The sequence below is a fragment of the Drosophila ananassae genome, chromosome XR (assembly GCF_017639315.1).
Source record: "Drosophila ananassae strain 14024-0371.13 chromosome XR, ASM1763931v2, whole genome shotgun sequence".
NCBI lineage: Eukaryota > Metazoa > Arthropoda > Insecta > Diptera > Drosophilidae > Drosophila > Drosophila ananassae.
Window position 1 is genome coordinate 20870279 of NC_057932.1, and position 17494 is coordinate 20887772.

Consider the following 17494-nt stretch of genomic DNA (forward strand, 5'->3'; position numbering starts at 1 on the left):
TTTGAACTTGAGCGCCAAAAGCTTAAGAGGCTTTCTAATAAAATGGCCACACTAAGCTTTTTAAAGAAGTATGGCAACATTACATCCCCAAAGCTATCATTTTAATAAAGAAAGGGGGTTACATTTTAGGACATTTTGGAGCCCACTTCTCTTAACTTTTATTAGAAATTCCTAAACTTGAACCTTAAAACTTTAAACTTTCATTTAAATGGCAGACCCCGAAGCTTTTTTCAACTTTCCGTTAATTGGTTTTGGTGCCATTTTTTTGGCGCTCTAGCTACGGTCACACTGCGCATTCGTTCGCTTCAGTCGCAAAAAAAATCGCACCGAATAAGTTGAGCTTTTCAGACATTACTGTTTCTCTCCCTCCCCCTTTTCAACCGCACACGAAATAGCAGTATTATTGTTGTTACCACCATTTGTTGTGGCTCTGGCTCTTGTTGTTGCATTGCCATTGTTTTTTTTACTGTGTACTAGAGCATCGAGTGTCGAGAACTCAAAAAGCATAAATTAAAGAGTGCAGCAAGTGGGGCAGAGTGTTTAGCTTTCGAGTCTTGGGATTCCGAGGGACCAGGCTCCAAAACAGCAGGAGTGCAGCAAGGCACCAGTTCCGGAAAGGAGAATAGCCGGACAGTCGACAGCGGACACCGGACACCGGACACCGGACACTGGGAAGCGGACACCGGACACCGGACACAATGCAGAGCTACGCGGACGCCCTTAGTGCCAAGGGATATCGCAGCTTCGGGTTCGACACGGACGTCGAGATGGACATGGACATGGGCCTGGCAGTGCGCCGCATCGAGAAACGCAAGGGCGGTGAGTTGCCACTGAGTGTGTGAGTGTGTGAGTGTGTGACTGTGTGAGTGTGCCTCTGCTGGTGTGTGTGTGTGCTGCCCAGGGGCGTGGACATCCCCCAAACAGTATAAACGACAAGTCCTTTACAAATTATGGATTATTTAATTATAAAAGGACATTTTTATTCATGTTTTCCTCTCTGTTTCTAAAGAATATGTTTTTGAAGCAATAACTTTAAACTTTAAACTTTAAACTCATTTTGAATGTTTAGTAAATGAATAAAGAATCTTAATCTTTCATTTCTCATTCAGTTTTGAAAACTATTTTCTTTTCTTTCATTTATCGTACTATTTGTGGAAAAGAATAGTTTCTGATTCATTCTTTGAAATCTTTTTTAAACTTGCTGCCCCAATTTTGAAAATATTTTACAAAATAATTAGAGAGAACTAAATCATTTGCTTATAATATTATTTATTTATTAACAAGTAACAAGTTTTTAAGTAAAATAAATTTAAATAAAGTTGTTTATAATATTTTTTGTAAATTATGCAGTTTAGGCTTAAGTTCCTAAAATTACATTTAAAGAAAAAAAGCCTCTTTTTATTTGTTTTAGTATTTTAAAAGTTGAATAATAGAATATAGAATATATATCTTTAACTATCAATATAGTTAATATGGATATAGAAATTTGATTGAAGAAAATCATAAATTTCAAATTAAAATAGAAGTAAAATAGAAGATTGAAGAGTAGAGTAAGTTACCTTAAAGAGGAAACAGTTACTGGAAGCCCCTTTGGGTTGGCTTCTCAAGACCCCCCCTGGAACGACGCCCCTGCACTTGAAGTACGAAGACCATATGCGTGTGTGGGATGCATTGACTTTTGCGCCTTGGCTCTTTTTGTATTTTTTTTTGTATTTTTTTATTTGCTGGTCAACGCCGTAAAATATTTCCACTTTCCACGTCGAAAGAGGCCAACAGACCAAGTAACCCCTTTGTATTTGTATTTTTTGTTCTGGCTCTTTTTTATTTATTTTTTATATGTACACATAAGTATATGTGCAATTTATTCTTTTTATATTTTGCGTGCCAGTGCCAGTGTCAGTGTCAGTGTTCTGGCATTCTCGCTGCTAATGACGTGCAATTATTGTAATCAAGCGGCGAGAAAGAGGCGTGCTGGTAACTGGGCATAAATTATCTGGCTAAACTACTTCAATTCCTCGGCTGCCCTTTAATTATCTAGATACTTCCCAGAATAGTGTAGGAACTTGTGCCGAGAGAGGTCCAGAGATGACGCCACTGTAGTTTCGATTTTCGATTTTTCTCGCTTCGCTTTGCCAAGAAAAGCGGAAAGCGAAAAGCGAAAAGCTGTCATAAATCTTGGAAGTCATCATGTGAATCACTATCGATTCAAAAGTGGCTTCCATAGATGCCCCCAAACAGACTCCAACTGACAGACCTTGTGCTGGCACTACACTTTTCTTTTTACGCTGAAACTCTTTTGTTTATTTCGCATTTGTGTTACCTGTTTTTTAGCGCTCTTTTTTACCATTTTTTTATACTGTTGATGCAGCAAACAAGCCAAGAGCAAATACTGTACAAAAAACAGAGCTAAACGAAGCGAAGCCATTTAGAAAATTGGTTAAACATGCGCCAGACTCATGCAAGCCCAAAAACGCCACAGAAATTATGGGATAATATTATATTTCTGTATGTGGTGGATGGTGGATGGTGGGAAGTGGGAAGTGGTGCCCCAATTAGCTGTTTGTCTTGAGTCATCCTGGGTGGTGTTTGGGTCATAAAGTACCGAAACCCCAGAACCCAACCCTGGCCTGGCCTAATCTAATCTGGTGGACAGCAGGGCCCGTCCTACTGTTTGCCCAACTCTATTTATGATGCAGATGGCGATAGGCAGAGGCCATAAATATGGATAGAAAGAGTGTAGTTTGAGGTTATATGTCTAAGGTCTCAAGTTTTTAAAAAGAAACCCCCTAAAGGAACCAACTCTCAAGTCCCCTAGCTCTCCACATGTTCTTGTTTGTCGGTTATCAGCTCCACTCCACTAATATTCCAGAATTCCTGCCCCAACATTCCCTCCTAGAGCCTCTTATCGGTCTATAAATAGTCCCCCGAACAAGGTCTAACATCCAAAACGCTCTGTGTGGGTTGGCATTCGCGGAAATCCATTATCTGCCCATCTAGGGCCCATCCATACGGCTCCTATTGTGACGAATGTGCTCATGAATATGTGGATACATCACCGTATCTAGACCCACTCAATTGGGGCAGTCTCTATGAGAAATGTGTTCTTTTCAATCAACTGAACTGAAGAAGGAACTCAGTGGCAAGGGCCTGCCATTGTTCGCCTTGTTTTGCAAACTATTCGGAATGTTTATTCGTAAGTTTTAGCCCAGAAACAAGTCAAAGGCTTTGTTATAAATTTGTAGATAATTAAAGAAACAATTTAAATATTATCTTCTTAAAGATTTCTCATTTTATGACTAATTGAACAACTATTTTTGAATTATAGTCTCTATATTATATCAGTTCCTAGAGTTTACTGACTACCCCATACTCTTTTTGTAAAAAAAAAGACAAAAACTAGTTAAAAACAACTACTTAATACCCGGTACTCTTCTTGCTAGACTCCAGCCTTCAAAGCACACTTTTTGTAGCATACTTTTCGCCGTGTTCAGAGTCAGAGTCAGAGCCAGAGGCAGAGCTCCCCTTGAAATAGTAGTTTCTAGACCCGTTTCTAGTTGTCCCACCTGTGCTGTAGCCCCAGCCAGCTGGCCACTGTCTGTCTGGTCTAGGTCAGGGTTTTCCAATTAGAAACAAATGTGAAATGAAATGAAATGAAATGAAAAGGCGGGCGCCAACAAAGAAAACAAAGGCAAGGCCTTCCCGCTATCCCGCCACCCCATTCCACCTGCCTCACAGACCTCTTAAATGATTTATTCCGGGTTTTTCTTGATTTTCTTGTTTATTTTCCCATTTTTTTTGTAGATGGGACATTTGTTCTCTTCAGTCTTCAACGCGAACCGCTGTTCTCTTGCGCGGCGAGTCGCGAGAAACTCTGAGAAGCTAATACCGAACTGACTGCATGACTAAATGCCAAATCGCTTACTTATTTATTTATTTATTACACGCCAGTGTAATAATACCTCAGGGGGGCTATAGCCCGGCGAGTTGGACAAATATGAGTGGAAAATCAGAATCAGTTGGCTGCGCGAAGTCGAAACGAGTGGAAATCCTTTTTCCGAAGGGAAAAGCAATCAGCTTTTCCGCCAATCATTACGCAAGTGGGAAAGTTTTCAGTGTCATATGTGGGGGAAAAATCAATTCCCGATCAGAATTCTAGTGGCAGAGTGCCCAAAAAGGGGAAAAGCGGCAATTAATAAGTTCGCAATTCGTAATTCGCAATTCTATCAATAAGCACATAAACAAAGCCAAAAATAAAACCCAAATAATATCTATATGCAAATAATAATAAACAAAACATTCATATGTGTCTGAGAGAAATGTATTTTTATCGAATCGGTTCTCGTAGCGCCGAAATGAACTGCCGATGACTTGCAGTACTGCCAAGTGCCCCCGAAAACCCCAAAAACCGATTCATCCACAAATAATGCCCAGTTGAACAAACTGGGGGGCTGACTTATAGAGCTATCACAACAACCCCGGTTGTGATATCGGTTATTAACAACCTGGCGCTAATCTAACGATTCTTCAGACCACTTTCGGTCTGTGAATCCCGCTAAACGACTCTGACAGGGCGTCGAAATAACAACCAGCCCAAAATACACCTAAAATGTATTAAACTAGACAAGCCCTGGCTCTTGACTAATTTAGGAAAGTTACCAATCTGGAAATATCAATCTTATCGCTGCTCTATCGCCGATCTTGCCGCCTTTTTTCGCAAATAGAAATTTTATTAGATTCTGTTACTATTCTGTTATCACTTTTTGAAATAAATGCAAACATTTTATTCCAACAAGCCCTAAAAGTGGCTACTTGATAAGCTTTCTTTAGATACTAAATTCCAATACATTTTAGCAAAAGAATTGATAGATATTCAAAGCTTGGGATTTATTTATGTTTTTCTCATTAAATTTAAGACTATATGGGATAGAATTTTAGGATCTCAGCACCTTTATAATAAATTTCTATAAATATATTTTCAATAACTCCCATTTTAATATACAAAAAATTCAAATTTTGTCAGTTTTTGTATTTATTTTCATCAAATAACAAAAATAATAATATTTTATAGGGAGTTTTCACTGTAAAAATACTATTTTATACATGATACATTAAAAAACAAACAATTAGGGAAATCATAGGTCTGGTTCTTACAGAATTTGATTTTAAGAAGAAGTAACTCCTTCCCAGAGGTCCCAAGACTCGCGGAAACTTCAAGAGAGCCCTTCTACCCTTAGTAGCCCTCTTAGTAGCCCCCTTCCAGATAAACAATCACAATTTATCAAAAATATATATAAATATATCCATATATATGGAGTTCAAAGAGCTGTGATCTTAGACATACTAGCATGCCATTTGTTTATCCAGAATTCCGTTTATAATTAGCGAGCGTGGTGGGAGCGAAAGCTCTTCTGGCGCAGAGGCCGCCTCGGGCGGGAAAGCTCTCCCCCAACTTTTCCGCATATATACACTTTGGATCAACAGCGGATCGGGAGAGGTGTTAACCAGAGAATTAGTGTAAAGAGCGGCAGAGATACATGGGTGGGACAAAGGCTGAAGACAAAGGCTAGAAGCGAAAAAATCTAAAAACAAGCGCGTAGAAAAATTCGCAAATTGCGTCGGAAAGTATTTTGAACAAAATTATTTTGAACATATATCCAACCGATCCGAAAGCACCTCAGTTGCCCGAAGACCGAATCTCGAGCTGTGCGGCGGCACCTGTCACCGGGAAAATTACATAAACTTACAAAATACAAAACAAACTCAACAAAAAATATAAATAATCCGACACAATTCAAAACAAAGTTCCCCAAAAACCAAAACCAATCGCCAAACAGAAACTGCCAACAGTCGTAGCTGCGAGGACTTGTCAAGGACTTGACGCAAGGATCCCCCCAACGGATCCCCCCCGAAAGCCAGCACAATGTCGTACCGCGGCATGCTGAGCACCTCGGACTCCTCGAGCTCCAGGGATGCCCGTGGCCAGGACGCGGACTCCTTCGACGGCTCCGTGATGTCTCATGCCATGCTGGTGCCGAAGGAGACCGCGCTCCTGAGCTCCAAGGGCAGCAAGGCGAGCAGCCACAAGGGGCTGCCCCAACAGGCCCCCAGTAGTTGTAAGTGTAAGTTAATACACGGCAAAAATAATGCAGGGGTTTGGTTTAGGAAAATTATAGAAATTCTACTATTATAGAGGGGAAAAAAGGAACAAAAATTCAAATTATGAATTATTTTAAACAAATATATAAAATAATTGAAAGGTAGAATCTCTGCCTTGATTTTTTATATTTTTCTGTTTTGGTGACGAAAGTATTACTTTGTGTTTTAACATATGTTGGTACTACATTTAATATATATTTTTATGGCTCTTAAGTAGAAAAAGTAAATAATGCAATTTATTCACTTATTTGTCGTTAAAAAATGCATTATTTTTTTTAATAAGAAGAGAAATGTTCAAGTTGAAAGTCTAAATAGTTAAAAAAGATATAATTTAGCCTCAAATATATACTTTAATTCCTCAAAATAATTAGAAAATATTTCAAAAACTTGGCCACTTAAAAAATTATATTTAAATGACTAATTTAATGTATTAATAATACATTTTTAAAGGCTGATGATAAATTATTATTTTTTAATCAAAAGAAAGTGACTCTCCGCTACTATCAGTGTTGTTTATTTTTTTGTCATTTGTTGGTGTTGTTGTTTGTTGTTTGTTGTTTTCTGTCTGTTGTTTGTTGTTTGCCCACGCAGGCAGCGCAGCGACTGCTCGGCCGCTGCGCTGCCGTCTATCACTCAAGTTCGGCTTTGTGGTTGTTGCTTTCATGATTATTGTTTATTGTTGTTGTTGTTATTGTTGTTATTGTTGTTGTTGTTGTTGTCAAGTGTGGGCCGATGCGAGTCGCACTAACCCACATATTTTTTTAAAAACAAAAACAATCTACACTACATATATACTATAGTATATATTCCAAAGAAAGCTGAAATACTCTTCAAAAACAATCTCTTTTTTTTTAATTTTTTAATCTCATTTCTTTTGAAAACCTTTATAAATTAATTGCTAAATAACTACTTAAATTACTTTAATAATTTGCCTGGTTTGTGACCTTGGAAAGGGTATAGGCACTTCGTGCTGTTTCCCAAAACTTTCCACGGCCTGTTTGTTGTTTGTTGTTTGTTGAAGTGCGTGTTTTGATTTTTGTCCCGTATTTTTGCTATCTCCGACACTTCAGCCCCAGCCCCTCGGTCTATGCCTTGTGCACTGAGAGAAATTCCAGCATAATTATTAAGTAATGGTTTGCAAAGCAATTTCTTTAATTTTTCACAAATGCAAACTTGTTTTAAAGCTATTAAAGCAATTATAATAAAATTAAACGAGTTCTAAGCCTAAAACTAAAGAATTATTACCATAGAAACCCTGTTTTATATTTTTTCTCATAATTTTATATTATTTTTATGTAAATATGGCTAAAAAATAATAAAAACTACCTGCCACTGCCCGGAAATAGTAATATCTCCGACAAAATAATATCCTAGATCTATATATCCTAGATATCTCTTATTTTTTTCACCTTTTTTCTGATAAATATTTCTCTCAGTGCACCCCTTTTCTTGTTGCAAATTTGTAATCAGCCATCGATCTGGTTGTTATTTCTTCACCAAGTTGTTATATTTTTTTCCTTATTTTATTATTATTTTATTTGTATTTTTTGTTGTTTTTGTTTTTGTGATGCTGTCAAAGATGCTGCGCCTCTGCTGCAGAGCTGCTGCTGCTCTGTCGACGTCGATCCGATCCGATCCGATCCGTCCGATCCAATCTCTGTTTTCATTTCGACGCCAACTCTCGCTCAGGTTACAAGTTTTCCAATTTTCTCCGCATTCCGCTCTGTGTGCCGCGTGTCTTTCTTTGTCTTCCTCTCGCCATGAACTTCAATCGCATGGATACCGCCCACCGGCTCCGGGTGGATGTCCGGCTCTTCGGCGACCAGGTGATGGGCACGGGCACAGCTCCCCCGGACTCGCCCACCTGTTCCTCGCCCCTCCTCGAACCGGATGAGAGCTGTAGGTTCTCTTTTTTTTTGAAGAAATAATGCCACATCTCCACTTGTCTTTCTTAACAATTATTTTATATATTAGTTTTAATTTATAATCATATAAAATATAATTTCAGGTGACATCAATGACTCGCCGGTGGAGGAGAAGGCCGAGTCGGACGTGGAGCTGACCAACGAGATCTCGGCCCCCTACGAAGTGCCACAGTTCCCCATCGAACAGATTGAGAAGAAGCTCCAGATCCAGCGCCATCTCAATGAGAAGTGAGTTTGTTTTCTATTTTTTTATTTTTAAATTTAAATTATATATTCCATTATCTATTTGAATCTGGGCTTATCGCTAAAATGCATTCCATAAAGTGCTGGCCTTTCGTTTAAATCAGTTTTTGTTCTGAATTCCAACTGGCAGCACTTCCCAAAAAAATATTCTCATATTATTAATATTATTATTATAAAAAAATGTAAGAAACAATAAAAATAATTAGGATAAAATATTAATAATTAATAATTACTTAAACTTGTTTCAAAGTTAAGCAACAAGAGTAGAGAGTTGTCTTTGATCTTTTTTAAGAAATAGCTCGAAAGAATCGAATTTAAAATCTAAAATTGAAAAATATAACTATGGAATTATGTCTTAAACTTTACTTGATAATTTAATATTAATTTTCCCGCCTTTGGAATAACTTGTAACTTGTTTATTTCTAATTTTCCAATCCAATCCAAGCTCTGAACCCGAAGATCTCGTGATTATTTCTTATCTCCCAGAGTCTGGTTCTATTTTGGGATTATTACACTGGAAAAAAAATACTGTTTCGCGTGGCTGGATTAGTTGCCATGACACTTTCAATAGCCTCGTAATGAGGTGGCCGCCACATCGAAGCGTTGCACGCGTTGCAATTAGCTGCTGGCTGCCACCAGGTGGGGCAGGGTCGGTGGGGGGGGGGGCACTTCCAAAGTGCAAGGAAGGTGCAAGAGTGTCTGTCTGTCTGGCTTTTTGGACCATGCTGGCTGAACACGTTTTGATTTTGAATAGAACTGCATTAGGCAGCCACCTCCGAGTGGGTTGTCCGCCGTCCGCTGTCCGCCGTCCACTGTCCGCTGTCCGCTATCTTCGCTGGCTTTTACGGTGGTGGCACTGGTGAAGCTTATGCCATAACCAACAGAGCCACCACCGCGGCACCAGCACCAGCACCTCCAGCGCCAAATGCCGTCACTTTCAGTACGCTCCGATCCGATCCAATAAGCGGCCAGCCCCGGCGGCGCAAAAAACATTTCAACAAACGCGCCCCGAAAAAAAAAAAAATATAAAAAATACACGGAACTTTCGGTCAAACCCACCTGGGCGACCTACGCTGACATTGAGCCATCGAAGCACCACCCCAAGCCAACCACCCACCTATCCACCCACCCACCAAGCCACCCACTGTGCCCCACTAACAGGCGATGGCCTCTCGGTTCGTGTCGCACGGAAAGCGTCGCTTTTCGTGAAAAAAAAAGAAAACACAAGAAAAGCCAAAGAAACTTCCCAACTCGCACGGACACTTGAAGTTTTTCCATTTTTCGGTTTTTTTTTCTCGCGAATCCTGACAAGTTCCTGGCACGCAAAAGAATCGGGGACAGGCCCCCACAGCTGGGGGTGCCCAGGAATTCTCCAACTTGTTAATTTTTTTGAGTTAAAACTTGATAGGATTTTTTTAGTTTTTAATACTTGAGTAATTAGTGTTTCAGAGACTGAAAAGTGACTTGACTTGGTGGAAAATCCAGGCTTTCAGGCCTCTAGGTTGAGTTTAAGACTCCTTCTGATCGAAACTGTAGAGCTCTCCAGGCCTTTAACCATTTTTTAGTTAATTGCTGTTTTGTGTCTTAGGAGACAATCGAGATAATTCCTTTAATTTCAATAATAGTCCCTCAAAACACGCAAGTTGTTCGTCTATTTTTTGGTACTCCTGTCGGGGGGCTGCAGGATTATATCCTTATAGCGTGCCGGGAATCCCCATAAATCATCTGGTCAATCGATCATAGCTTTGGGCCGCCGAAGACTGGCACTTGATTGGGTTTCTGGAGCAATTGGAGGCCGGAAGCCAAGCGAGGATGTCGTTTGCGGATGACAGCTACAGTTTTGGGCGCTGCTACGAGTACCAGCCGGACGACTCCAAGTGGTTAGCCTTTAAGACTCTGAAACCCTGGCCTCTGGAACCTGGCCACACTCTCTCTGCTAGAGTGACCAAAGTCTAGTGTTTTCAACTAAAACCCTTCTGTTTCTCCATCTTCCAGGCAGGCAGTGGCTCCTCGCTCGGCCGCCGCAGCGCAGATACCGACCCCGATGAGGGAGTCCTCCAGCAGCGCCGAAGGACACGACGCGGAGTTCGACATGGACAGGAACGACGCGGACATCAACTTCCAGCGCGTCTCCATTTCCGGCGAGGACACCAGCGGCGTGCCCCTGGAGGACCTGGAGCGGGCCTCCACTCTCCTGATCGAGGCCCTGCGCCTGCGCAGCCACTACATGACCATGTCCGACCAGTCGTTCCCCTCGACCACGGCCCGGTTCCTCAAGACGGTGCGCCTCAAGGACCGGATCGAGAACGTGCCCGCCAAGGCGGTATCGGGTAAGGAAATTGAAGTCCGATAGTCCCCAGAATCCCCAGCCCTCCAGAGGGTCCAGAGAGTCCTGTGTCCCCTAGATTGGGATGGATCGAGCCAGATCCCTCCCGCTATACTGTATATATCGCGATGTGTAAATATTTGTAATCGGAATCTGTTGTAAATGGCGTTAAGATGCACCAGCAAGTAATCTAGCCACCGATCTGCTCCCGGAGCGGGTCCTGTATCATACATGTCGAGAGTTGCCTGTGTTTTGTGTCGACTGTACCTCCGCCAGAGTTGCCAGGCAGCTCAGCTCAGCTCGGCTCCTGTGTCCGTCCCTTTGTTGCCTCCGCCTAGCTTCTTACTCTAGTCCTAGTCCTGTCTTCTTTCTTTCTTTTTATTGTATCTTCCCGCCGCGATTACATTTCTCCATAATGTACTCTATATATAGTTTAGCGTTGAGTTCTTTTGATTTCGTACCGAATATTTATTTCTCTTCTCGTATTTTTCATTATTTCTTATAGAAATCATTCGCAAAATGAGTGTTTCGAGCCTACAAGGTAATTCGTGCGCACACCACCACCTCCACCACCACCACCACTCTTTTTCTTTTTCTGTTCTATATCCTCCTTCCTGTATCCTCATTATCCTTTTCTGTTTGAACTCCCAAAGGAGCACTCTGCCTCCTCCTGCCTGAACATCTTTATTTTCGTTGCTCCGCTCGCCTTAACCTCAAACCCCAAAACGCTGTAACTGTAATTGTTTCTGAGATAGGGTCACACCTCTTTCGAAACATTTAGAGCTGGCCACACTGATTCTCCTGCCTGGCCCGCACTCGCATGCAAGTTTATTTCCAACCGCTTCCCTCTCACACTCTCACTGAAACGCGTTCTATTAACCTTTGAAATCTGTTATTTGTTATTCGTCCTTCGTTTACTGCCTGTTATGCTTTTAGTTCCTGTTCATTTGTGCGTTGTCTCTAAAAATGCATATTTTGCTTCAAAAACCAGCCACAAGCTCACAAATCCGTAGTCGGCTTCTGAGTTCTTCCACTTTTCTGCTCCCGAGACCCTCCAGAAAGCAACAACACCTTGTACAAAAGGATCACTTCCGTAGATAATTATGATGCATACTTGTTAAGTAACACCCTAGGGTGGACCTCAAAATAATGCAAAATATAAAGACTGTTTTAAGGAACTAACTTTAGCTATTTAATTATTATACTGAGAGCTTATAAATGGGGCAAAATAGGGAAATGTGATTGTAATAAAACTAATGTTTTTTTAATAATTCAAAAAAATCCAAACTTACATGAAAATTCCAAGAATTCCAAACTTTTATTACATATTTTATGTATATTTACGTATTTACTTTACATGACTGGAAGCATGTTCATTTAGGTCTCAAATAACGGTTCATTAGGCTAGGAACGCTCCTCTGGGGCTCTAGTTGTGTTCCACTCACATGCTCCTCTTCCTCCTTTCCTCTTCACACTCATGCGAGGTGTAGCATGCGGATAATGTTTAGTCCAATACACTGGAAGCATGTTCACTTAGGTCTCAGTTAACGGTTCTTTGGGCTAGGAACGCTCCTCTGGGGCTCTGGATGCCATCCGCTCACATGCTTTCCTCCTCACACTCATGCGAGTTGGAGCACGCGGTCAAGAATTTCATCATATTTCACGATTTGCGTTTAAAAACTATTTAAATATTGTTCAAATTACCATTAACAAGTCTTTTTTACCGAAAAGTGACTTTTAAGTTTTTAAATATCCTTTAAATCACACAAAAACAAGTACTTTTTCTTCCATTTACACTTTTCACTTAATTAAACTTATTAAACTTTAAACAAATCGATGAAAATAAGAAATTAAATGTTTTTAGTCGGAAGGATATAAAATTACACGTTTCCAACCGAGGCTTGAGCAAGAAATGATTTCTGAGAGGAAAATAAAAGATGGAGAACGAGGAATAGGGAATAGGGAATAGGGAGAGAGCCAGGTCTAAAGGAAACATGGGGCAGAGAGAGTAATTGGAAGTGGGAGAGCAGGTGATGCTGAAGTTGTCCAGTTTCGTCGTCCGTTACCCCCACTTACACTTGCGCTCTCTGCGATCCTTTCTCACTCCATTTTTCCATTAGCCATTGTTAGAGAGTTAGTGGAATTGGGAGAGCAGGTGATTCTGAAGTATTACAGTTTCAACCTGCTACTCCCCCTTCTCTCGCTCACTGCGAGCCTTTCCTCTCCATCTTTCCATTTTCCAGTCAGATCTTGACTTTGAATACGGTTTTTTGTAAAAAAAATAATTATATGTTTATTTTTATAAGCATTTCAATTTTAATATTTATTTTCTACTTCTCTGTCATTACATTCTATATATTACTCATACGCAGTGTTGTAATTTTTTTGAAATATATACATATGTTATTCTATGGAAAGTAATCCAATTTCTAGAGGTCCACCCTACACTCCAAATACTCCAAACACTCAAAAAAAATACAAAAATCATTCAAATAGCAACAACACTCGCACGTATCCTTGAGCGTAGTGTTGAGTTGCCACTAACTCTTAATCGCTTACCAACACTGTTCCGACGCCATTGCAACTAAACGAACTTCTATTTTTTTTTAAACTTTTTCCAAAACTCACGAATCAAACAACAATAATCCACACAAACCGACACCCGAAACACCAATCCCTCGCGGCATGCAGATTTCCACACGAGGCCATCCCAAATGAGGCTGACGAATCCCTGGGCCGTGGAGTTCCCTCCGGACGAGGACTACCTGATCAAGCCCGTGAACGGAGTGTTTCACATATACGAGGATCAGGTGAGCGCTTGCCCCAGATATTCCACGAAGAGTTTAACTAAATATGTTTTTTTTAATTCAATTTTTAGGATGAGAGCAAGGAGTTGAAGTTCGAGTATCCGGACATGAGCCAATTCGTGAATGACATGCAGGTTATGTGCAACATGATAGCCGATGGACCCCTGTGAGACAATAATACCACAAGTATATACCAAAAAATACTAAACCAATCCCTATCCCCATCCCCAACAGGAAATCCTTTTGCTATCGCCGACTGTGCTACCTGTCCTCCAAGTACCAGATGCACGTCCTCCTCAACGAGCTGCGCGAACTGGCCGCCCAGAAGGCGGTGCCCCACAGGGACTTCTACAACACCCGCAAGGTGGACACCCACATCCACGCCGCCTCCTGCATGAACCAGAAGCACCTGCTCCGCTTCATTAAGAAGACCCTGAAGAACAATGCCAACGAGGTGGTCACCTGCACCAATGGCCAGCCGATGACCCTGGCCCAGGTGTTCCAGTCCATGAATCTGACGACCTACGACCTCACCGTCGACATGCTGGACGTACATGCCGATCGGAACACCTTCCATCGCTTCGACAAGTTCAATTCCAAGTACAATCCCATCGGGGAGTCCAGGCTGAGGGAGGTGTTCCTCAAGACGGACAACTATCTGAACGGGAAGTACTTTGCCCAGATTATAAAGGTAAGCGGAGTAGCGGATAGGCGGATACCCAAGCCAAGAATATACTGAATCCCTAATGTCCTTGCAGGAAGTCGCCTTCGATCTGGAGGAGTCAAAGTACCAAAATGCCGAACTACGTCTGTCCATTTACGGAAAGTCTCCAGACGAATGGGCCAAGCTGGCCAAGTGGGCCATCGACAACGAGGTCTATAGCTCCAACATCCGTTGGCTGATCCAGATTCCCCGTCTCTTCGACATCTTCAAGTCGAACAAGATGATGAAGTCATTCCAGGAGATCCTGAACAACATATTCCTGCCGCTCTTCCAGGCCACCGCCCGGCCCAGCGAGCATCCGGACTTGCACAGGTTCCTTCAGTATGTGATTGGCTTCGATTCCGTCGACGATGAGTCCAAGCCGGAGAATCCGCTCTTCGACAACGACGTGCCCCGGCCGGAGGAGTGGAACTACGAGGAGAATCCGCCATATGCCTACTATATCTACTATATGTACGCCAACATGACGGTTCTCAACAAGTTCAGACAGTAGGTTTCTGGTCCTTCCATCTCTTGTTTATTTTTAATATTTCTCGGATCACCCCATTTAGGAAGCGTGGCATGAACACCTTCGTCCTGCGCCCCCATTGCGGCGAGGCAGGACCTGTGCAGCATCTGGTCTGCGGCTACCTTATGGCCGAGAACATCTCCCACGGCCTCCTGCTGCGCAAGGTGCCCGTGCTCCAGTATCTCTACTATCTCACCCAGATCGGCATCGCCATGTCCCCGCTCTCCAACAACTCCCTGTTCCTCAACTATCACCGCAATCCCCTGCCGGAGTACCTGGCCCGCGGACTCATCATCTCCCTTTCCACGGATGATCCCTTGCAGTTCCACTTCACCAAGGTGAGATTACCTTTCTGTTCTATCGGGGATCTGTAATCATTTTTTGTGAATCCTTAGGAACCTCTCATGGAGGAGTACAGCATTGCGGCCCAGGTCTGGAAGCTGAGCTCCTGCGACATGTGCGAACTGGCCAGGAACAGTGTGATAATGAGCGGATTTCCACATAGCGTGAGTACTTTAGAGGATCAGGTGAGGAACATTTCCCATTAATCTTCCATTTCGATCCACTCCGCAGATCAAACAGCAGTGGCTGGGACCCACTTACTTCGAGGATGGCATCAACGGCAACGACATCACCCGCACCAATGTGCCGGAGATCCGGGTCGCCTATCGCTACGAGACTTTGCTGGACGAGCTCTCCAACATCTTCAAGGTCAACCAGACCTGTGGCACTAGCACGGATCACTAGGGGACGTCTGTGTGTCCACTCCACGGAACTCAAATCCAAAATCCAATCCAAATCCGCTCCGGCTACGATTACGGTTTACGGTTTACGGCCACGGGTCCGTGTTTCCGGGCTGTCTTGGCTTCCTACGCTAATTATAAATAAATAAAACGGATTATTATGATATATATATTGTATATTTCATATTCCATATATATATTCGCAAAACACAACCCAATATATAACTGTTTCTGTACTAACCAAGATATAACGCGGCAGAAAAAATTCTTTAAATAAAACAAACTTGTACACTCACAGGAGCGATTTTCAATATTTCAAATAATAAACCACAATGAAGGATCTCTCACATAGCCTTCCTCCCATGTCCCATATAGGTATCCACGAGATCCCCTTGCAAAATCCTGGATATCCCTTTGTGGCCCCTCCCCATGGCTATATCTTTGCCAATTCGCATCCGATTCTCAAGCGGAATACCTTAAACGATTTGTGGATCGATTCCCCGTGAAACTGCATCAAAATCCCAGGACGAAATATTTTTTCAATTTTTTTCATCATTTTCCAAGGGATCCCCTTGCAAAATCCTGGATATCCCTTTGTGGCCCCTCCCCATGGCTATATCTTTGCCAATTCGCATCCGATTCTCAAGCGGAATACCTTAAACGATTTGTGGATCGATTCCCCGTGAAACTGCATCAAAATCCCAGGACGAAATATTTTTTCAATTTTTTTCATCATTTTCCAAGGGATCCCCTTGCAAAATCCTGGATATCCCTTTGTGGCCCCTCCCCATGGCTATATCTTTGCCAATTCGCATCCGATTCTCAAGCGGAATACCTTAAACGATTTGTGGATCGATTCCCCGTGAAACTGCATCAAAATCCCAGGACGAAATATTTTTTCAATTTTTTTCATCATTTTCCATGGGATCCCCTTGTAAAATCCTGGATATCCCTTTGTGGCCACTCCCCATGGCTATATCTTTGCCAATTCGCATCCGATTCTCAAGCAGAATACCTTAAACGATTTGTGGATCGATTCCCCGTGAAACTCCATCAAAATCCCAGAACGAAATATTTTTTCAATTTTTTCCATCATTTTCCATGGGATCCCCTTGCAAAATCCTGGATATCCCTACATGGCCCCTCCCCATGGCTATATCTTTGCCAATTCGCATCCGATTCTCAAGCGGAATACCTTAAACGATTTGTGGATCGATTCCCCGTGAAACTGCATCAAAACCCCAGGACGAAATATTTTTTCAAATTTTTTCATCATTTTCCATGGGATCCCCTTGCAAAATCCTGGATATCCCTTTGTGGCCCCTCCCCATGGCTATATCTTTGCCAATTCGCATCCGATTCTCAAGCGGAATACCTTAAACGATTTGTGGATCGATTCCCCGTGAAACTGCATCAAAATCCCAGGACGAAATATTTTTTCAATTTTTTTCATCATTTTCCATGGGATCCCCTTGCAAAATCCTGGATATCCCTATAAGGCCCCTCCCCATGGCTATATCTTTGCCAATTCGCATCCGATTCTCAAGCGGAATACCTTAAACGATTTGTGGATCGATTCCCCGTGAAACTGCATCAAAACCCCAGGACGAAATATTTTTTCAAATTTTTTCATCATTTTCCATGGGATCCCCTTGCAAAATCCTGGATATCCCTTTGTGGCCCCTCCCCATGGCTATATCTTTGCCAATTCGCATCCGATTCTCAAGCGGAATACCTTAAACGATTTGTGGATCGATTCCCCGTGAAACTGCATCAAAATCCCAGGACGAAATATTTTTTCAATTTTTTCCATCATTTTCCATGGGATCCCCTTGCAAAATCCTGGATATCCGTTTGTGGCCCCTCCCCATGGCTATATCTTTTCCAATTCGCATCCGATTCTCAAGCGGAATACCTTAAACGATTTGTGGATCCATTCCCCGCCAAACTGCATCAAAATCCCAGGACGAAATATTTTTTCAATTTTTTTCATCATTTTCCAAGGGATCCCCTTGCAAAATCCTGGATATCCCTTTGTGGCCCCTCCCCATGGCTATATCTT

General features: G+C 42.0%; 1 protein-coding gene across 9 annotated transcripts; it reads left to right on the forward strand.

The window, feature by feature from the left end:
- Positions 1-305: 305 nt before the first annotated feature.
- On the forward strand, positions 306-15727 carry LOC6501836 (AMP deaminase 2). Of its 9 annotated transcripts, none has more exons than XM_014904104.3 (11): positions 306-819; positions 8165-8309; positions 10320-10654; positions 11156-11191; positions 13342-13460; positions 13529-13623; positions 13692-14148; positions 14216-14670; positions 14733-15027; positions 15085-15195; positions 15263-15727. In XM_014904104.3, the coding sequence occupies exons 1-11, from the start codon at positions 699-701 to the stop codon at positions 15434-15436; spliced, it is 2343 nt and encodes a 780-aa protein (XP_014759590.1). In that variant the 5' UTR covers positions 306-698; the 3' UTR covers positions 15437-15727. The 9 variants fall into 9 exon arrangements, with proteins under 9 accessions (XP_014759590.1, XP_014759594.1, XP_014759592.1 ...); XM_014904106.3 differs by lacking the exon at positions 306-819 and adding an exon at positions 5494-6113; XM_014904109.3 differs by lacking the exon at positions 306-819 and adding an exon at positions 5495-6119.
- The last annotated feature ends 1767 nt before the right edge of the window (positions 15728-17494 follow it).